The sequence below is a fragment of the Geotrypetes seraphini genome, chromosome 2 (genome assembly GCF_902459505.1).
Source record: "Geotrypetes seraphini chromosome 2, aGeoSer1.1, whole genome shotgun sequence".
In the NCBI taxonomy this organism is placed as follows: Eukaryota; Metazoa; Chordata; class Amphibia; order Gymnophiona; family Dermophiidae; genus Geotrypetes; species Geotrypetes seraphini.
This window is the reverse complement of record NC_047085.1, coordinates 253,062,808-253,085,843: the sequence shown is the minus strand read 5'-3', so window position 1 is coordinate 253,085,843 and position 23,036 is coordinate 253,062,808. Positions and strand designations below refer to the sequence as shown.

At 48.9% G+C, this 23,036-nt stretch overlaps 1 protein-coding gene across 2 annotated transcripts in view; it reads left to right on the top strand.

Annotated features, from left to right (window-relative positions):
* ACO2 (aconitase 2) overlaps nt 1–23,036 on the top strand; it is a 183,014-nt gene that overhangs the window by 96,315 nt on the left and 63,663 nt on the right. For both annotated transcript variants that reach the window (XM_033929388.1, XM_033929389.1), the window contains exon 12: nt 1,009–1,120. In XM_033929388.1, the coding sequence (XP_033785279.1) occupies nt 1,009–1,120 (112 nt within the window). The remainder of the gene's footprint in view (nt 1–1,008; nt 1,121–23,036) is intronic.

Here is a 23,036-nt window from a genome sequence, read left to right as displayed (position 1 = left end):
CCCGCCTTGGTCGGCAGATTCGCTACAGGCTAAGGCAGGAGATAGGTCAGCGACGGAGGTAAGCTTACAACTTGGAGCTCTTCCTTGCTTCGGGCCTTCCTTGCTGCCGGGACCTGCCTTCACGGAAACAGAAAGTCGGCAGGACCCGGCAGCGAGGAAGGCCCAAAGCAAGCAAGAACACCAAGTTGTAAGCTTTCCTCCCTGCCCTATCTTCCGCCTTAGCCTGTAGCGAATCTATTTCTCGGACCTACTTCATTTCTCTTAGGTACCTTCTCCCTCCATTAGCCAGCAGCAGTTACTGAAGCACGCAGCTGCGAGCTTCTGCCTCTCCTCTTTCCGATTGGTTTCGCTTTGTGCAGGAGCGTCTTGTGCGATAAGCTGCAGAACAAAAGTAAACACGATGTCGGGGTTCTTCCTGTTTGTGCACTGGGTCATAATGAGCCTGCAGTGCCTGCCTCCAACTGCGACTGTAAAAATCGACCAGCAGTAGGAAAATTGTTTAAAAAAGTAAAGCTGAAAACCCTTTTTCTGGTGCTTAAAAAAAAAAAAAAAGGTCAGGCGGAGGCGAATTTACAGCCAAGATGACAGCCGGGCGTTCACCTAATCTAGCCGGGCGGGGTGCCCGGCTGAAAGGCGCTAGGGAGAACACTGCCCTTGGGAGCACCACCTCACTCTCACAGGCAAAATTACTCTGTATGAGCATATAACTTTGTGTACAGAGGGTGAGCATTTTTAAAGAATCCTGTTTCTACACTGCTTCACCACTCATAAATGGCTTTGAAAATTACCCTCCCCACGTATTAGTTTGTTAATAAATGTACAAATTGTCCTTCCAGTGAAGTTTCAATTTTAGTTTGTGTGTACTATTCTGGCCTAAGATTGTGAGAAAAGTTTCATGAATCCATTAATACAGTTTGCTGTCAAAATTTAATGATTACTCTAAAAAAAAAATTTGTAGGGGTTTAAATCTGATTGTAATTTACAGTACTGCTTTTTTTTCTTTAACAGAAAAGACATTAAAAAGGGGGAAAAGAACACTATTGTGACATCGTACAACAGGAACTTCACTGGACGAAATGATGCCAACCCAGAGACGCATGCTTTTGTCACATCACCAGAGGTAAAGTGCTTTATCCCAGAACAAGCAGGCAGCCTATTCTCACATTTGGGTGACGTCATCGACGGAGCCCAGATGCGGAAGCCTTGCAAGCAGACTTGCTTGTAGAAACTAGAAGTTTCGAGTCGACCGCACCACGCATGCGCGAGTGCCTTCCCGCCCAGCGTAGGGCACGTCTTCTCAGTTTTCCGCGGAGCTGAGAAGTCCGTCTTTGACTCTCTGCGCTTAACTTTGTTACTTCGTGCCTTCTCTGAACCGCGGTTTCTATTTTTTTTTCTTCACGAATCTCTGTTCTTGCTTTATTTCTTTTATTTCTAGTTTTTAAAAAAAATTTTTTTTTTAATCTTCCGTCCGTTTGCATGAGCAGGCCGCTCGGCTGCAGCCCAAGGGCTTCGATCTTGCGGTGGCTATTTTTCCTTCTATGTCCCGGCCTGTCACGGGCTTCAAGAAGTGTAGCCAGTGCCAGCGTGCGATTTCCCTTATGGACCCACACTGTCGGTGCCTCAAGTGCCTTGGGACGGAACATCATCCGAAGTCGTGCAAGCGCTGTGCTACTGTTCAACCTTGAGCCCTTAAACGTCGTCATCTTTTGGTGGAGAAGCTGTTCGGGATGGATTCTTCCTCCGATTCCTCAACATCGAAGGCGCCTTGGGCCTCACCTTCAATCGAGACTCCTCCTGCTTCTACTGCTTCCACCTCGAGCCTCATGAGACCTTCATCGTTTGCAACAGCTCTCTCTTCGACGACACCTGCTGTATCTTCCCCTGTTTCCTCTGGTCAGATAGCTCAGCAGAAAGTTGCAGCAGTGATGCTTAAAGTACCTAAGACTTCCAAGTCGAAGCATATTTACACTGCCTCGGTGGAACCTCCAGTCAAAGCAGGTGGTCCGGTTTCAGACGCAGATCCATCCTTGCCAGCTTCTTTCCAGACCATGTTGGAGAAGCAATTCATTCAGTTCCTTACAAATATGGGACCGAAGCTTCTTCCTCTCATCCAGCCTGGGCATTCAGCAGACTCCCACGTGGTCGAGCCGCTTCCTTTGCCTCAGTATGAGCTTACACACTCTTTGCAGGGAGCAGAGTCTCTGCGAGTGTCTGATCTGGCATCCAAGCACGTGAAGAAAGGAGAAGAATCTTTGCAAGTGTCTCGGCAGGAATCCTCACACTCTATACAAGGAGCAGAGTCTTTGGGAGTGCAATGAGGTTCCTCCATCAAGCCTCTGGAGCTTCGACCTACAGCCTCCAGTCCTATCCATTCTTTGGTGGCATTGTCTGCTTCTCTCTCTGAGGCGAAGTCTCCTCGATCTTCGAGATCTGCTTCCAAGCACTGTTCTCACCGACAATCAAGGCCTTCATTGAGGCATACTTCCAGGCATAGTTCTTCTTCTAAAGAACGTCCCTTTTCAACTAAGCCTCGATCTACTCCTACTTCGACTAGACCGCCGACTCCTCAATCGAGGTCTCCACTTCCACACCTCGAGGATGCAGCGGTTTCGATTGCTTCGTCCAAGTCTCCATATTCTTTTGATGCCTTTTTTCCTGCCGAAGCTTCATCTTCAACCCAGGCTGCCTCAACGTCCTCGAGTCCTTTTCGAGGCAAAGCATTGGCGGATCAGCTATCTTTCTCATCTTTTCTTCGTCAGATGGCTGTTGACTTGGATCTTCAATTAGATGCTTGTTCCAAATACTCTAAGGAGTACCTCAAAGTCATGCATCTCCCTCAACCTCCAGCAGAGTCACTTAAGCTTCCTCTTCACAAGCTTTTGTCTCAGACTTTTGGTCGATGCTTGGAGACCCCCTTATACTATACCGGCTGTTCAGGCAAATTGAACTCTAGGTATAAAACTGTACATCACAAAGGGTTTGACAACTCACAGTTATCTCATCAGTCCCTGCTAGTCTAGTCCTCCTTGAAGAGGTCCCATCCTTCCAAGGTTTATGCCACCGTTCCTCCTGGAAGGGAAGGGAAAACTATAGACAAATTTGGACGTCGCATCTATCAAAATGCCATGATGTCCTCTAAAGTTCTCAATTATAATTTTCATTTTATTACTTATTTTGAGTTCCTCATTTCTCTATTACCAAAATTCTTGACTTTTTTGGATACTCAAAAGCACTTTGAATTTCAAGAAGTCCTTACTTCTTTATCACAACTCCGATTACATCTCCTCCAGTCATCTTATGATGCCTTTGAGTTGTCTGCCCGGGCAACTGCTTGCTCTGTAGCCATGCATTGCCTTGCCTGGCTTCGTATCATTGACATGGTCCCTAATCTTCAGGATCACTTAGCTAATATTCCTTGTGCAGGCAATGACCCCTTTCATGAATCTATCGAGGCAGCCACCAAGAAATTGTCTGAACATGAAAATTCCTTTGCTTCTATTGTCAGACCTAAGCCAAAGCCAGCTCCTGCCAAGCCTACACGCCCTGCTCCTATCTATCAACGGCGTTTTGCTCCGAGGACTGAAGAGCCTGCTATTACGGCCTTCACTGACAGACCACTCAACTCTCTATATGCTGGTTCAAATAATATCTATAATAATAAAATCCTAGAGCGCGCATGCGCTCTTGAAACTTCATGATTCCTGGCGCCATGAGGTGTGCCTCCGTGCCGAATTCGATTTTTGAACACAGAGGCAGGCCAGAACACGGAGCAACTCCCCCCTCGCCGTCACTCACCGCCAGAGTGCCGCCTCACTGCTGCCGCTGATTCGGAGGGGGGGGCACAACGCACCTGCCAGCATCTTCCCTCTTGCCTGCTCACCCGCCCACCGTGGCTCTTCTCTCGAACAGGCCGGGGACCACAGGCGGGCGGCCCGCAGACAGGAGACTGCCGAAAAGCACCAAGCTTCTCCGGGGGGGGGGGGGGGAGGGGAGGAACGGCAAGGAGGGAGTCGGAGCAGGCCGCAGAGGCTGTCGGTGCCTGCAGGCCACGGCGGCTTCAGGCGGATGTCGGTGGAGGGCAGAGTTGTCGGTGTCGGCTTCAGGCGGATGTCGGTGGAGGTAAGGGTTGCTGCTGGACATGGGAAGAGGTGCTGATGCACGCGGGGGCAAAAAAAGGAAGGGAGGCCTACTGCTGGATAGGGGGAGTAGAAAAGAGGTGCTGCTGGACAGGGGGGGCAGGAAAAGGAAGGGAGGCCTACTGCTGGACAGGGGAAGAGGTGCTGATGGATGGGGGGGAAAAAAGGAAGGGAGGCGTACTGCTGGACAGGGGGAGTAGAAAAGAGGTGCTGCTGGACAGGGGGGGCAAAAAAAGGAAGGGAGGCCTACTGCTGGACAAGGGGAGCAGGAGAGAGGTGCTGCTGGACAGGAGGGGTTAAAACAAAGGGAGAAGGGCTGCTGCTGGATAAGGGGATCAGTGAAGGGGTGGTGGTGGACACAGGGGAAGAGAAAGGAAGGGAGAATGGACAGGGGGAGCAGGCAAGGGGTGGTGGTGGACAGCCGAGGAAAAAGAAAGACAGAAAGAAAGAAATACAGAAATATTCAAATATATTTTTATTGAGCTCAATAGAAACAACAACCAGAGAAACAGAGTTAACAGCAGATATGCTCACATTTTGGTATAAACATAGCAATGACCCCACCCCCCAGCTGAACCACCCCTCCCGACCCCCCTACCCAACCTCCCAAACCCCCCTCCCCTGGAGGGTCCTCCTTCACATTGTGACAATCAGAAACAGATAAGAAACCAAGGAATCAGGCATATCAGGTACATGAAACAAAACAAAGACAAAAATTAGCTATTAAGCAGACGGCTATGAGCCACTGGAGTCATAGTATTCCAAAATGGTTCCCAGACACATTGGAAAGTATGACCTGGGAGGGAGGAAAAGTCCTATACATCACGCCGCTCCCACATCAAGAGAGTAATCATCCTGCATCGCCAAATAGAGTAATCTGGAGCCTCTCATTCAAGCCATTTCAGTAAAACACACTTCAGGGCAACAAGGACAGTCCACTTAAGAAAGGCAGCAGCCCCCCTCGGACGAGGGCAATAATGAGGGATAGCTCCAAACAACAGTAAAGGCGAGCGTCGAATTGAAATATTCCAAATACGCTCCACAAATGTAAGAACAGCTTGCCAAAAGGTCTGAATGTGAGAACAAGTCCAGAACATATGACCCAGGCCTGCATCAGAAACGTGGCAGCAGGGACAGGTGTCAGTTTCACGGAAGCCTGAAAGATACGCCCTCCTGGGAGAGATGTACAAGCGAAAAATCAACTTATAGTGTTGCTCCCAAAAGGTAGTATATTTTTTAAAGGCAGGTAATCTACGGACAGCTTGGTGAATCACATCATTAGGCAAGGCAATGGCAAGATCCTGAGCCCAAGCCTCTCGTGGGCCGGTGAAATCAAACATGGGGGACTCATCTTTCAAATGGCGATGATGGAATTTAAGGGGAACAGAAAGTTGGGAACCAATGGTAAATGCCGTGGACAGTAACTCATGGCAAGAGGCCTGTAAAAATCTGAAAGGCAAAGAAGAAAGATAATGGTGAACCTGCATATAAGCAAAGTAATCAGTAGGTGGGAGACCAAATTCATCGCTCAATCTGGCGAAGGATTTAATTTTACCATCATCATCAACCAGGTGAAATACGTAATGAATGCCCCTTGTTTCCCACCGAGCAAAACTTAACCCATCAATCCCCGGTAAAAAGGAGGGATTAAAACTTATAGGTAGAAATGGAGTGACTGAGGCAGAAAGAGAATGAAACTTACAGACCCCAGCGCCAAACCTTCCGCAAGGGACGATGTAGCATCTTCGTTGAGAGAGACTCAGGCTGAGAAGAAGTAAGCGAGTGGAGATAAGCACTAAAATGAGTATGGTGAAAGCAATAAAGTTCCAAGTGGGTAGCAGTGAAGATAGATGTCCCTCTGAAAAAATCATTTATGTGGCGCATGCCACAACCAATAGTTAGATAGCGAAGGTTCAGTAAACCCAATCCGCCTTTGTACCATGGAGTTGCCGCCCGTTTGTAAGGAAGGTGGGGCCTCTTCCCTCACCAAAGAAATCGTTGGACTAAACGTTCTAATCGGCGTTCATCCCGAGATGTCAGAAACAAAGGAAGGACCTGAAAAACATAGAGCCAACACGGAACAATAAGCATATTGTACAAATACACACGGCCTAAAAGCGAAAAGGGTAGGTTTCCCCAAAGCTGCAACTTATTTTGAAGAGCCAGAAACAAAGGCTCGACATTCAATCGATATAAAGCGGACAAATCTAAAGGAAGGAGCACTCCCAAATATTTCAAAGAAGAATCAGCCCATCGAAGGGGGAACACCCCCCTCCAAGAGTGACGAAGATCGGGGGAAGAGGGCAAAGCAAAGGACTTATCTAAATTAAGTGAGAGACCAGAGTAAAAACCAAACTCAGAAAGAAGATCTAACGCAGTAGGCAGAGAAACCTCAGGTCGAGTGAGGATTAAGAACAAATCATCGGCAAAAGCAAGAGTCTTCAATTCGATCCCCCCAACTCGGAGGCCCTGAACCGCAGCAAATCCCCTAAGAGTACAAAGCAACGATTCCAAAGCAATCAGAAAAAGTAAGGGGGAAAAGGGGCAGCCCTGCCGAGTACTTCGAAAAATAGGAAAAGAATCAGTCCTGGTCCCGTTAATCAAAAGGGAAGCCCTCGGGTTACAATAGAGTGATCTAATTGCATCAAGATAAAAGCCACCCAAACCAATATGTTCTAGAGAACTAAACAAAAAGGACCAAACGACACTATCGAAAGCTTTGGACGCATCAAGACTGACAAACAAAGCCGGTATGCTATTAGAACTACAATGGGCGAGAGCAAAGAGAACCTTGCGAACATTGCTAACCGATTGACGGCCCCGAACAAACCCAACCTGGTCGCCGTGAATAAGATTGGGGAGATGAGGAGCCAAGCGATCAGCCAACATGCGAGAGAGAAGCTTTAGGTCCACGTCGATCAAAGAGATCGGCCGATAGGAACCCGGGTCATCTGCCGCTTTACCAGGCTTCAATAACAAGGTAATAAGAGCCTCGTTAGCATAACACGGAAACGAACCCTGAGCAATAGCGGCATTGAAATAAGCCAGTAAGGGACCACAAACATGGGAAGAAAGAAGGCGATAAAATTCGCCCGAGAAGCCATCTGGGCCCGGGGCCTTACCCGAGCGAAGGGCCTTAATCGCAGTTTCTAATTCCGCCGCACGAAATGGTCGATTAAGGGAAGACGTGACCGCCTCCGGTAAAACCGGAAGGCCCGAGGAATGAAGGTAGTCAGTCAGCAAATCTGGAGAGACAGTAGCAGGCATATCTTATAAATGACGGAAGAAATCAAAAAGAACAGCAGTGACATCCGCCTGACTAGTCACTGTGCCCCCATCCGGAGCCCGAAGCGACAAAATCGGTTTCTTGCAGGTTGTAGTCTTCACCAAACGTGCCATAAGGCGCCCAGGCTTATTCCCAAAGCGCTGAAATCGATGATTATAGTGAGCCGCCCATTTTTGAGAGCGAGAATGAAGCAAAGAATTGAGAGCTGCCTGAGTTGACAGATAACGTTCCCTAGTCTGCATAGATGGGCGAGATTGAAAAGACCGCTTAGCAACACGTAAGGCCCGTTCCAAGGTAATGATACCACCATGGATACGTTTATTGCGGGCGCTCAGAAAGGATATAATATGTCCTCGAAGTACAGTCTTGGCGGCTTCCCAAAATAAAACAGGATCATCTTGATGGGGAGCATTATTAGTAACATAATCCTCCCATTGCGCCAACAAAAAGGTTTGAAATTCCTTATCATGAGCGAGGTAGGACGGGAAGCGCCAATGAGGCGTTCTAGATTACGTAACATCAAGGTAAACGTCCACCCAAATAGGCGCGTGATCAGAGATATTCAAGGGACCAATCTCAGCGGAAAGCACCGAAGAAAACAAAGTTGAAGAAAGAAGAATATAATCTATCCGGGACCAGGTATTATGGGCCCGAGAAAGGTGAGTATAATCCCTAACTTCAGGATGAAAAAGTCGCCAAGGATCAATCATCGAAAAAGTAGCACAAAAATCGGAGAGAAGACGACCCTTAGCTCCCAAAGATACAGGAGGGGAGCTAGACTTATCTAAGGTAGGATCCAGAACCAAATTAAAGTCTCCCACTATTAGAAGTGGAGCCCCGGAAAAACGCGAACAGAGACTGGTCAATCGTTGTAAAAAGCCAGATTCCGACGAGTTAGGGCCGTAAACCACAAGTAAGATGTAGGAGCGATCCCCCAAGGTCAAACGCAAAAGCAAGTATCTACCATCTTTGTCAAGAAGCTGCACACCAAGGGGAGAGGATTTACGAATCAATACCGCAACACCACCATGACGACCCGAAGAGGAGGCGAAATGAACCTCCCCCACCCAGGAACGAGCTAACTTAAGATGTTCCGCGTCCGTCAGCCGAGTTTCCTGTAAGCAGGCAATATCCGAGTGATAACGCTGTAAGGCAGCCAAGATTTTAGATCGCTTAACCGGCGAGGTAATGCCCCCAACATTCCAAGAAACAAGCCTAAAAGGAGTACTCGGGTCAGTAAGTCAGGAAAGAGAAGATACACGAAAAGGAAAAAAAAAGTAGAGACCGCCCCAGGAGCCCAGCCCCTCCCAGAGCAGCGTGATCCAATATACCCAGCAGCCCAAGACTGTTAACAGAGACAAGACAATTATTTAGAAAACCAAAACCCTCAGACCAAAGGAGGACCCCCCACCCCTAAACAGATAACCCACCCCCCATCCCAACAAACCCCATCCCCAACCCCCCAAGCCCAATTTCCCTCCATTCCCCCCACAATCCCACACTCCATTCCACTCCCACCCTCTTCCGAACCCACCCACTACATACCCACACCAAACAAGGGAGCCCACATACACAGCACACCAGACCAGCCCACACCACTCACATCCATTTAGCCACTAAAACAAAGACACCAGAGCTCACAAAGCCACAGGTGCGGGAGAATCTCAAGTGAAGAGGTACCCAGAAACAAGAGAGAACTCCCTATAATACAAAGGAAGAGTGGCGGTAGAGTTCCAATCAAACGGCCACTTAAGCATTCATACCCACGCCACGGCCACTCACACAAAATCAACTCCTCAGACGAATTAGCCCCCAGAATCCAGACATAGAAAAGTCCCCCCCCCCCACAAAATCACATTCACCAGTGACAAACACACAAAAGCCACAACCCGATGCAAACCCCTCCATCCGTTCCCCAAACACACAAAGCAACATCGTATCCATACAAAGCAGAACCATAAAGGTTCACCTAGGCCAAAATGTGTCCAATTGTGCAAAAAGTCCAGGAATGTAAAGCTGCAAGATGGGCACTAGTCGTGTACTGCAACACCATTGGTGGAGTCCCGTAAGGAAGGGCATCATCAGCTATGTCCGGAGGGATACAAGCCCAGGCCTCCAACAAAGTGCCAAATGGTCAGAAGCAAGCATAGAGGACCCGGCCATCGGTAAACATCTCAGATATCCAACGAGCTGCTTGGGCCAACAGTGCTAGAGCCCCGGCTCCAGAACTCCCCCAAGACCATCAGGTAGGGCTCCAAAAAAAAAAAAAACAGAAGGGCCCACAAATTGTAACAGACAACCAGCCTACAAACATGCTGCAACAGCGATACTCAAACCAAAGGTGAAAGGCAATACAGCATCGAGTAGTGGCCTCCAGATCTACCAGGAGAAGAAACAACATCAGCAACATCAAGGTAGCCCAGGCTCCGCACTGTCGTAGCGCCAGATCCAATCACCACAGAAACAGCAATCACCAGCAGAGAAGAAAAGCCTCTGGTTGCCGAGGAAGGCCCTGCCTCCCCCGGAAGGGAATCTAAGTAAGCCTGAGCCTCCTCCGCTGAGGTATAAGTTCTCCAACCCGCAGTAGTCCAGATCCGCAGTTGTGCTGGGTAAAGGAGCTGGAAACGATGCTGGCGATCAAAGAGCACAGAGCATACCCTGGAGAAGCGCCGTCTGCGCTCCTGCAGCGTCGGAGAGTAATCCTGGAAAAGACGAACCTGGGTGCCTTCAAAGGTAAGGAGATTGCGCTTTTGGCGGTATTGTTTCATTAACTCCACTTTATGTGCGGAGTTATGTACCTTGAAAATGGTGACCCGGGCTCTAGTGTGATCTTCGTTACGCCTCCCAAGGTGGTGGGCTCTGTCCAGCCGCAAGGGTCCCATTCGATCAGGTAGCGGCAAGGCGGTGCGGAGCCAGGACTCCAAGGTGGCATGCAGCCGAGACTCAGACACCGTCTCTGGCAGGCCAATAAGGCGGAGATTATCCCTTCTCGAGCGATTCTCGAGATCTTCGATTTTGTCAGCCTGCCGCGCCAGTTGCTCCTTAAGGGAGGTCAGGTCCGCCGCCGATGCAGAGTGGGCCTCTTCCACGTGCGCCACTCTGGACTCCAATTCCCCGGTCCGCCTAGTCGTCTCCAAGACCAGGGACTCAAGGGACGTTAGCTGGCCCGACAGCTGTTCAAATCTGGAATCCAGAGCTCGCACGACCGAGGCAGAAAGCGCCGCGATGTGGGCCGCCAACAACGGGAGTTCAGACCCAGAGTCCGACGTCCCTGCCGCCATCTTAGAGTCGGGACGCGGCATGCGCGCCTCCAGATCTCGCGCTCCTCTGGTCACTTTTCCGCTCTTCACCGGGCTGGCTGGCTGCACAAGACACTTCATAAACAGTGCGAGTGAAAATATTTGTGAGGTCGGCACGAAGAGCACTCGTAGGAAGACACAGGAGGACTCGGGGCCCCGGAGCTCGAGCAGAGCACGTCTTACCCGGCTCAACACATCACGTGACCCTCGAAATACAGAAATATATATATAGAGAAAGAAATAAATACAGACACACACACACATATTCTAGCACCCATTAATGTAACGGGCTTAAAGACTAGTGAGTTTAATAATCAAATAGCAATAGCTTACAAGAACAAACCACACAGCATACAGAGTAATAGATCTTGCACCAGGCTGGCCAGACTGATGGAGAACTTCCGATGAGTTCTAACTCCTTGGTTCAACGAGCTTTCTTTTATATGATTCTGACAGCTCTGGCCCACGTTGGTGTATGTTACATTTCACACTTTCATTGGTTAATCATATTCCTTATCTCATTTATTAATCTATGGATTGGTTAACATAATTGAGTGATACTTTGTCATGTCTTTTTCCATCTAATTCTACCCTCATTTCCCCATAAGTGTTTTCTTAATATATCAAGAACCTCCCTCGATCACAAGGGCCTAGCGGCTTTTCAGTTCTGTGGTTAGCCTTCTTGTACATTTGTATTCATCGTCTTTCTTCTTGTGAAACTTCCATAAAGTTATCATGCTACTTATATATTTTTTTTTTTTAATGTTACAACAAGTGTTTCAAATAAATTCATTATAAACTTGAATAATCACACTTGATTAACTTACAGATTAATATCAAATTTAAAATTTCTTTAGAAAATCAATATTTTATAAAGTTATAATATTATGTAAGAAATCTAAATTAATATAATTATTATTGAATATAATAATCTCCCCTCCCTCTCTCCCTCCCTATCAATATTGAATGAGAAATCTTTATTCATTTTCATATGTTACATCAACAATATAAATTCATACTAATATTTCAGAAAACTAAATTTATATAATTCTTAGTTAATATAATAATATCCCATCCCCTCCCCCCTCCCTTCTATTCAGTAATACATGAATAAAATTTTTAAATGTTATTTTATCCATAAGAACATAAGCAGTGCCTCCGCCGGGTCAGACCACAGGTCCATCCCGCCCAGCAGTCCGCTCCCGCAGCGGCCCAAACAGGTCACGACCTGTCTTTATCACCAGAAGTGGCTCCCTTGCCACCTTGGTTTCTCATTTAAGTCCTGTCTTCCTATCGAAGTCCTAACCCCCTGGTCTTGCACATGCACGACCTGTTTTGGTTTCTATACTCATTACCTGGTTAGCTTTCTATACTTGTGTTACATCCTAGCTCCTCCCTCAGTATCCCATGATCCCTTTATCCTTCAGGAATCCGTCCAATCCCTGTTTGAATCCCTGTACCGTACTCTGCCTGATCACTTCCTCCGGTAGCGCATTCCAAGTGTCCACGACCCTTTGGGTGAAAAAAAACTTCCTTGCGTTTGTTTTGAACCTATCTCCCTTCAGTTTCTCCGAATGCCCCCTCGTATTTGCTGTCCCCTTCAGTCTGAAGAATCTGTCCCTATCTACCCTCTCTATGCCCCTCATGATCTTGAAGGTCTCTATCATATCTCCCCTGAGCCTCCTTTTTTCCAGAGAGAAGAGCCCCAGCCTATCCAACCTCTCGTCGTATGGGCAGTGTTCCAGCCCTTTTACCATTTTCGTTGCTCTCCTTTGGACTCTCTCAAGTACCGCCATGTCCTTCTTGAGGTGCGGCGACCAATACTGAACGTAGTATTCCAGATGTGGACGCACCATCGCTCGATACAATGGCATGATGACTTCCCGTGTTCTGGTTGTTATGCCCTTCTTTATGATGCCAAGCATCCTGTTGGCTTTTTTCGAGGCTGCTGCGCACTGTGCAGATGGCTTCAGTGATGCATCCACCAGCACACCCAAGTCTCTCTCAAGTCTGCTGTCTCCCAACAATACCCCCCCCAATTTGTAGTTGAACAACGGGTTCTTTTTCCCTATATGCATGGCCTTGCATTTGTCCACGTTAAAGCGCATTTGCCATTTGTTTGCCCATATTATAAATCTAGTATTAATATATTATATAATATTTAGAGATATGATCTCTTTTTCTTCTAATTTTCACCAGAATTGTTTTTTTCTCTAACTGCGCCTTCTGGTTGCCTCTGCTTTTTAAAAAAAAAAAAAAGCAGAAGTGGGTTCTGGTCAGAGAGCACAAAGTGTCTTTCAGAGTTGACAGTTTCTAGTCAGAGAGCACATTTTGCTTTTTCCAGCAACCATTTTAGGTCTTAGCTTTATTGGCCTTGCATTGGCCTGCTACTGCTGTAACAGAGAAATTCTCAGGGGTCTTCACCTGAGCTTACAGGACTTTCCCCTCCCCTTCCTCAGGACGGCTCCTTACAATCACCCTCCTCTTAAAAAACAGCAGCCTCAGAAGCAACAAAAACCTCAACCTTCTGCTGCACCTAAGGCTACTCAGCCTTTTTGACTGTTTAAAACAGAGCATAACCTCCACCGTTCTGACTCTGCCTTCTTTTCCCCCTATAGGAGGTCATCTCCACCTTTTTTACCATCGATGGAGGTCAATTACATCCGACCTCTGGGTACTGACCATCATCAGGGAAGGATACTCTCTTCATTTCACTCAGGTTCCACCAGAGCTTCCTCCAAGAGAGTATCCTTCCAATCCTTCCCAGACTGCCCTTCTTCTTCAGGAAGCTCAAGCTGTGCTTCCTCTCCATGCCATCGAACCAGTTCCTCTGGACCAGCAGAACAGGGGGGTTTTACTCACGTTATTCCTTGTTCTGAAGAAGACGGGCGATCTGCGGCCCATTCTGGATCTCAGGGCTCTCAACAAATTTTTGGTCAAAGAAAAATTTAGGGGGGTCACGTGATGGCTGGTTCCTGAGCGGACGTCCGTACACCGAGCTCCGCTCTGCTTCCCCTGACTTCCTCCCCTCCCGGCGCACTCCTGACCAGCACCAGCTCGAAAATATGCGGCGCAGCCGTTGCTAGGTGCAGAGAACCGGCGGAGGGCTGAACACGCGGCTTGCGCGCCTCGGCGGAGGAGTATGCCGCCAGCGATTTCACGGCCGACACAGTCCTTGGGGAGCCCGGCACACAAGATGGCGGGGGACCACGTGCTGGCTGGTGAGCTTCAGGATTGAGATTCACTCTGCCTCCCTTGCATGCATTCGACTTACTCCCTTCCCGGTGTGCTTTTGATCGGCCCCTGTAAGACCCTGTAAGACCCTTGACGGCGCAGTTGTTGCTAAGCGCCGGGAACCGGCCGGGGGCTGAGCACCACCAAGACTTGCCTTCTCCAGCGGCGGAGTATGCCGCCAAAGGTTTCGCGGCCGACAAAGACCTCTGGGAGCCCGGCGAGCAAGATGGCGGAGACCCAAACAGACGCCGTGACGGCCCACTCCCCGGACGAGGTGATGCAGGTCTCCATGAGGCACCTTTCGCAGCTGCTTGATGAAAAACTGGCCAAGCTGCATGCCTCTATGGATGACCTTAAAGATACCCTGGTGGGGCAGGCTGCACAACTGCAACAAGTAGAGGAGCGAATATCAGCTCAAGAAGACAGGGCTGGCATAGCTGATGGCAGGCTTGCTTCTCTGGAAGCCCGGGTTTCCCAGCTGGAGGAGAAAGTGGAAGATCAGGAGAACCGGGCTCGCAGAAAAAATCTTAAATTTATTGGAATACCAGAGACTGTACAAGATTCTGAGCTTAAGCACTTGATTGAACATTGGCTGCCCAAGGAGCTCGGCTTCCCGGAAGTTGAAGGACCTGTGGTAGTGGAGCGTGTTCATCGTGTGGGGCACCGGCGTGACTCGGATGGTAATAACAGACCTCGAGCTGTGCTGGCCCGCTTCCACAACTATGCTGTTAAGGCCCGCTTACTTGATCTGTTTAAGAGGGCGCGACATCTGCTATACGAGGGCGCCAAGCTACTGATATTTCAGGATTTCTCTACTAAAGTGGCGGAGCTGAGAAGAACCTTCACGCCTTACTGCTCTCAACTGGTTTCCAGAGGAATTCGATTTGCCTTTCTCTACCCGGCTAAGGTGCGCTTGACCCATGAGAACCGCACTTTTACGGTATCTAAGGCAGAGGAGCTGAAGCGCTTCATTGAGAGTCTCCCTGCTCAGTAATGAGCTTGTTCTTCAGGGGGCATCCCTGCCAGAGGATTAGGAGAATTTTGCTTTGGGGGTGAGCCTTCGGGCCTACCACGCTTTCTCCTGGACTCATCTAGGACGAGGACTATTCTTGCCTGTTTGGACTACTTTGCTGCCCTTTGGATGGAGCTTATTGGCTTGGATATAGCTGCGCTGCCACCGGATACGTGCTGAGGGGACTTTGGCGGTTTGCTGGCAAGATACTTGGGGAGGGGATGCTCCTACCCCTTTCAGCCGGCTTTTGAGCAGGAGTGGACTTCTGATAACTATATTCTGCATCCCTCTTTGAACTGCCCAGGATAGCTGGCTGCCTTGTTTTGTTGTGCGGGGCTGGCTGTCTTGGATCTTTTTTACTATTTTGTGACCCTCTGTGTTTGGTCTTTATGTCCGGGGGCTGGGATGTTTTCCTGTCCTCTGTTCTCCACTGTTTTATCTTATGTTGGTTTGGTCATGGCTGCGACCGGTACTTGTGGCGGGAGTTGCGTGGGGGGGGGGTTGGGGGAGGGTGCGGGGGGAGTGTGAGCATCTGTGTTTGAGTGCGGTGGGTGTTGGTGGCATGGGGGTGTGGTCGCCAGTGTGGATGGGGGACGAGGTGGTGGGTTGGCTGGAGGGGAGGGGGGTGGGTTATTTTGTCTGTAGGGGGGGGGTTTGTTTGAAGACGTTGACAGTTGAGTTGGTGGGTAGTTTGGGGTATGGATTGCATCCTAGGAATCTGGCTCAGTCTGAATTCTTGTCTGAGTGGACGGAGCGCTGGCTCGGCTGGGAGGTTGGTGCTGCCGTCCCGTATGATCTTTGGTCTTTTTTGTGTATTTTGGATATATCTGGTTCTTATGCCGGGGTTAAGATTGCTAGCTTTAATGTAGATGGGTTGCACTCTCCTGTTAAGCGTAGTAAGGTGCTTCAGTACTGTAGGAAACTACAGGTGGATGTCTTGCTTCTTCAAGAGACACACCTCAACGCGTCTGAGCATGCTAAGCTCCGCAGAGATTGGGTGGGTGAGCTTGTCTTTGCTTCCTTTAATAACAGACAGAGGGGTGTAGCTGTGCTTTTCCACAAGAAACATACTTGTACTATGCACAAATTGATCTCGGACCCTGAGGGCCGGTATGTAATCTGGGCAGGGGTGTTTCAGGGAACGAAATATGTTTTTTGCTCTATATATGCCCCTAATGTGTATTCTCACCGTTTTTTCTCTGTTTTAGTTGCTGCCCTTGCTCCCTTTTCCGAGTACCAACTGGTGCTCGGTGGGGATTTCAATATTACAGCTGACCCCCTAATTGACTGCAAGCCTCCCAGGCCTCGTTTACCTCAAGGGGAACACAAGGGGATCAATTTTGTCACTTCGCAGTTGGGCCTTGTGGACCTTTGGCGCACGCTCCATCCAGACGAATCCGATTTTACTTTTTACTCCCCAGTGCATAAAGCACACAGTAGATTGGATTATTTGCTAATTGCCCCACCCCTTTTGTCCGGAGTCCGGAGAGTGATGATTGAGGATGGAGTACTTTCCGATCATCACATGGTCTGGATGGAGCTTCTTGATCACCAGGCGCCCCAGAGGACCTTGTCGGGCTGGAGAATGAATCCCACTTTGTATGAGGATAAAGATTTTCGCACTTTCTTGGTAAACCAATGGGATTCTTATCTAGCCGATAACTCCTCTTCTGATGTTTCCGAGGTGGTATACTGGGAGGCTAGTAAAGCTGTTCTAAGGGGTAAAATTATAGCTTACACCTCCCATAAGCGGAAGGTACAGGATAAGGCACTGCTGGATCTGTCCCGTCAGTTGGGCCAGGTGCGGGGGGAGCTGCATAGAAAGAGTTCCATAGCCCTCAAGAGTCAATACATGGAGCTGCGACGTCAAATTAATGATTTGCTAGCGCAGAGGGCCCTAAGGGATATTCAGATGTATAAATACCGTTTGCATAGGTGGGGAAACAAGGCGGGGAAGTTGTTGGCCTCCTTGGTTAACCACAGGGCCCGCAGGCAACATATTCCCATAATCTGGGCTCCTGATGGCTCTGAGGCAACTTCGCCCGAGGCTATTCAACAGAGCTTTGTACAGTTTTATCAGGCTCTATATGATCGGGGGAGCTGTGACACTGAGCAGAGAGCAGAGTTTTTTCGCGGCCTTCCCCTTCCTGAGCTGTCCCAGGAACAGAGAGATGCACTTAATGCGCCAGTGCAGGGCATTGAGATCCAGAGAGCCATACGGGCTTTAAAGCTTGCGAAAGCTCCTGGCCCGGATGGACTGGGCCCCGAATACTACAAATTGCTGGGGGAGAAGATTATTGGTCCCTTTCAGGCTTTATGTCAGGCCATGTGTGAGGGGGGTTTGTCTCCACATCGGCTTACTCATGCTCATATTGTTGTATTACCGAAACCTGGAAGGGCGGAAGACCAGCTGGGGTCCTATCGGCCTATATCCCTGTTGAATCAAGACATTAAGCTCTTCGCGGCCATTATGGCTACACGACTCGGCAAGGTCTTGCCCGGTCTGGTTCACCCGGACCAGGCCGGGTTTGTCCCAGGGCGGTATTCTTCTGCTAATGTTTTGCGAGCCCTATCTGTGCTTCAGAACCCGGCGCTGCTACGGAAACACCAGGGTCAGGAAAATGCCCTTATTGTCAGCCTGGATGCGGAAAAGGCATTTGATAAAGTTCTCTGGGATTATCTATTCTGGATTTTACCACAGATGGGTATCATGGGGAGCTTTCTGGCCGGGGTTCGTTCACTATATGAGCAGCCGACTGCACAGATCTTGGTGAATGGGGCGCTCACCTCCTCCTTTTCCCTAGCTCGAGGCACGCGTCAGGGATGTCCGCTCTCTCCTATGCTGTTCGTATTGGCCCTTGAACCTCTAGCGATTAAGATCAGGCACACTACAAAACTGCGGGGTATACATCTGGGGACGCAAGAATTTAAAATCAATCTGTTTGCTGATGATATGCTTATATTTTTGGGGGATGTTATTACGGGAGTGCCTGCACTAATACAGATTATCCAACAATTTGGCATGTTTTCCGGTCTGAGTATTAATTTTGAAAAGTCGGAAGCTTTGGCGGTCCACTCGCACTGTGTGGCTCATCATGACCCTTCTTTCCCATTAAAATGGTCTGGGGGCACGCTTAAATACCTGGGAGTGTTTTTGCATGCGGACCCTCGGGTGGTATATAGAAAAAATGTGCTAGACAAACTAGATGCGGTTGGAGCGCTTTGCAAGCGGTGGATGGACTTTCCGATTTCTTTTCTCGGTCGCGTTGCTCTTTTTAAGATGGTCCTTTTGCCAAAGTTGCTCTATCCTTTGCAGATGGTGCCTCTGTGGGTCACATGTAGAGATATTAGGAAATATAAAGGCATTGTTTCATCTTTCATATGGCGCTCTAAACGGGCGCGAATTGGTTACCCAAAGCTCATTAGAGAGCGGTCTCAGGGAGGGGTAAATCTCCCGGATCTTCGTCTCTATAACGTGGCGGCTTTGCTTCGTTGGGTGCACGAACTCTACACGGGTGAGACTAAGTTTGCCCCGCGGGGATTTTGGTCCATGTTGGCGGACCCGGTTTCAGTGTTCAATCTCTTGAGACCCGGGGCTAGCGCTTGTGCTTCCTTGTTGCGACCTTTGCGGACCGCTTGGGGTTGGTGGCGCAGAGAAGTGGGGGGCTCGTCGGGCCCCTCCCCTTTCTTGGAGTTCGTGGCTAATCCTGCTTTCCCTGCGGGTACACATGTCTTCTTTGTGCGGGCTAGCCGATCCGGGTGCCGATTTGTTGGCCAGCTTGTGGAGCTGGGTTCGGGGCAACTGCCGGATTTTTTTGTCTGTCAGGAGCACTGGGCGTGGAATGGTCCATACTGTTCTATCTACAACTACGTAGTTATTGTTCTTCGCTTCGGCTGCCGTCCGGGGAGTTACCCACCTTTTCCCCGCTGGATAGGGCTTTCCTTTCCCTCTCCCTTGAATTTAACTCGTTATCGGCTTGGTACAAACTGGGGAGAGATTGGAGGCCTGCTGAGGTTTTTCTGTCCCGAATGGCGGATGGCTGGAGCTCTGAGCTGGGTGAAGAGGTTACGGTTGATGAGTTGTCACAATGCTTTGCGGATGGTGCGGGGGCGAATCCTAACGTTGCTTTGCATGAAATTCATCTTAAGATCGTGCATAGGGCGTATGTAACCCGCTGCGTTGGATACACTATGGGCCTGTGGCCTGATGCCTTCTGTACCCGGTGTCCTGCTCTCAAGGGGACGCTAGTGCATCATTTTTTGGAATGCTCTTTGGTGGGACCGCTGTGGGTACGTGCACTTCAAGAGGTGGAGGATGTTTTGGGGTGCTCCTTGGAATGGTCGTACAAGACTCTGCTGCTTGGTGTCACGGATCCCCTAACTGAGGCTGGTATTTCTGCGCCTTTGCAACGCTTTGTGCTGGTGGCCCTAGGGCTCGTTAAGAAGCTTATTCTGCAGCACTGGGTGGGTAGTGTGGGCCCTACGTTTCAGCAATGGAGAGCTAGTATGTCCCAGATGGCGGTCTGGGAGAGGCAACGCAAGAAGGATGCCACCAGCTGGCAATCAGTGGCCTATGTGGCATGCTGGGACTCGTTCTAAGTTGGGTCGGTTCCTTGGGATGCAAGGGGAGGGGGGTGGGGGGATTTGGGGCGGGGGGAGGGAGGGAGGTTTGTTTTCCTGTTGTTCTGTTTCAAACATGAAAATTTGTGAACTTTCATGAGACGGCTATGTTTGAATGCCTGATCTCTGGCCTAGCTGTCTTGTATACCTGATTATTGTATCTATGCTGTTATTCTCTTTTGGCTTGGTTGCTGATTGTACCTCTCGTGATTGGTTCATTCAATAAAAATATTTTCAAAAAAAAAAAAAAGAAAAATTTAGAATGTTGTCCCTGGCATCTCTTTATCCCCTTCTAGAGCAGAACGACTGGTTATGCTCTCTGGATCTCAAGGAGGCCTATACTCGCATTCCCATTCATCCGGCCTCCCGTCAATACCTCAGATTTCGGGTGGGGAATCTGCATTATCAATACAGAGTGCTGCCCTTCGGCCTGGCTTCCTCTCCCAGAGTGTTCACCAAGTGCCTGATTCTGGTAGCAGCAGCTCTAAGGAACCATGGTCTTTAGGTATTTCCCTACCTCGACGACTGGCTCATCAAAGATTCAACATCCCAGGTGGTTATTGTGGCGACCCAACGGACTACCTGGTTCCTACAAAATTTGGGATTCGAAATCAACTTTCCCAAATCCCATCTTCAGCCCTCACAGAATCTACAATTCATCGGAGCTGTTCTGGATACTATACAACTCAACAAGCTCTTCTTCAACTTTGTCATACAGTGTCTTCCTGCTCTTCCATCTCAGCGAGACACATGATGGTACTTCTGGGTCACATGGCCTCCACAGTACACGTGACTCCTTTTGCCAGACATAACCTCAGAATTCCTCAGTGGACCCTGGCATCTCAATGGACGCAGGTTTGCGACCCTCTTTCTCGACACATAACGGTCACTCCTTCATTGAAGCAGTCTCTTGCTCTCTTCCTGCTTTTTCAAACGCCTCCCTATCAGAAGGTCCTCACAACAGATTCTTCGACCTACGCTTGGGCGCTCATCTCGATGGTCTCTGTACACAAGGCCACTGGACCAGTATGGATCGTCGATGTCATATCAATCTATTGGAACTCAGAGCGATCCTCAAGGCTCTCAACGCTTTCCAACATCTTCTTCACGACCAGGTAGTCCTCATTCGGACGGACAACCAAGTCGCCATGTATTATATCAACAAACAGGGAGGGACGGGATCTGCCTCCCTTTGTCAAGAAGCTCTGAAGGTTTGGGACTGGGCAATCCGCCACAACAACTTCCTCAAAGCCGTCTATATCCAAGGGGCAAACAATTGCTTGGCAGACAACTTGAGTCGTCTTCTGCAACCTCACGAATGGACACTCCATTCCTCGCCTCTTCATCACATTTTTTCACAATGGGGAACATCTCAGATAGACCACTTTGCAGCTCCCCACAACTACAAACTGCCTCAGTTCTGCTCCAGGATATACTGTACTCATCGCCTTGAGGCAGATGTTTTTCTTCTGGAATGGACGAATCTCTTCCTCTATGCATTTCCTCTATTCCCTCTCATTCTCAAGACTCTGGTCAAGTTAAAGAACGATCATGCCACCATGATTCATATTGCTCCTCAGTGGCCGAGACAACCTTGGTACTCCCTTCTACTTCAACTCAGCAGCAGGGAGTCCTATCTTCTACCAGTTTTTCCATCTCTGCTTACACAGAGTCAAGGATCTCTGCTTCATCCCAACCTGCAGTCTCTACACCTGACAGCTTGGTACCTCTCAACATGACTCCTCTGCAGTTTTCTCAACCTGTCAGAGACATTTTAGAGGCTTCTAGGAAACCTACCATTGGACAATGCTATCACCAAAAATGGACTAGATTTTCTCATGATAAGGAGCCCCAACATTCCTCCTTATCTTCTGTTTTGGATTACCTTTTGCACTTATCGACTTCTGGCCTCAAGTCTACATCGATCCGAGTCCATCTCAGTGCAATTGCTGCATTCCATCAGCCAATCGAAGGGAAACCTCTCTCTGCTCATGCGGTGGTTTCCAGATTCATGAAAGGACTTTTCAATGTCAAACCTCCTCTCAAACCGCCTCCTATGGTTTGGGACCTCAATGTTGTCCTTGCTCAACTGATGAAGCCTCCATTTGAATCAATTGACAAGGCTCATCTGAAATATCTCACTTGGAAAGTGGTGTTCCTAATTGCCCTCACTTCTGCTCGATGAGTCAGTGAGCTGCAAGCTTTAGTTGCTGATCCACCTTTCACGGTATTTCATCATGACAAGGTGGTCCTCCGTACTCATCCGAAATTCCTACCTAAAGTGGTCTCAGAATTTCATCTCAATCAATCTATTGTTCTTCCAGTGTTCTTTCTGAAGCCTCATTCTCACCCTGGAGAATCAGCTCTTCATACTCTGGACTGTAAACGTGCTTTGGCCTTCTATTTGGAACGCACCAAACCACACAGAACTGCTCCTCAACTTTTTGTCTCCTTTGATCCAAACAAGTTGGGATATCCTATCTCTAAGCGTGCCATCTCAAATTGGATGGCTGCTTGTATCTCATTCTGCTATGCCCAGGCTGGATTGCCCCTCCACAGTAGAGTCACAGCCCATAAAGTCAGAGCAATGGCAGCTTCCATAGCTTTCCTTAGATCTACTCCCATTGAGGAAATTTGTAAAGCTGCTACTTGGTCCTCGGTTCATACTTTCACATCTCACTATTGTCTGGATACTTTTTCCAGACGGGATGGACAGTTTGGCCAAACAGTATTACAAAATTTATTTTCCTAAATTGCCAACACTCCCACCATCCCATTCTAGTTAGCTTGGAGGTCACCCATATGTGAGAATAGGCTGCCTGCTTGTCCTGGGATAAAGCACAGTTACTTAGCGTAACAGGTGTTATCCAGGGACAGCAGGCAGCTATTCTCACAACCCACCCACCTCCCCTGGTTAGCTTCTCTGCTAGCTATCTGAACTGAGGAGATGTGTCCTATGCTGGGCGGGAAGGCACTCGCGCACACGCGGTGCGGTCGATTCAGAATTTCTAGTTTCTATAAGCAAGTCTGCTTTGCGAGGCTTCCGCATCCGGGCTCCGTCGATGATGTCACCCATATGTGAGAATAGCTGTCTGCTGTCCCTGGGTAACACCTGTTACGGTAAGTAACTGTGCTATCTTAATGGACTTTTCCACAGTGTACATAAAAAAAGTGTTTTCTTAACTGTGGGAGTGGGATGGACAGAAGAGATTTAAGAGAAGAAACAATTACCATATATACGCGAATATAAGTCAATCCGAATACAAGTCGAGACCCCTTTTTCCCCCCAAAAAGGAGGAAAAATGGTTGACTCGAATATGTTGAGCGGTTTAATATTCAAGTGCCCTGCCCTTTCAGGCTCTGCACCCAGCCCCCTCCCTGACAAGCTTTGCACCCAGCCCCCTTCCCTCCCTCCCCCTGTCAGGCTCTGCACCCAGCCCCCTTCCTTC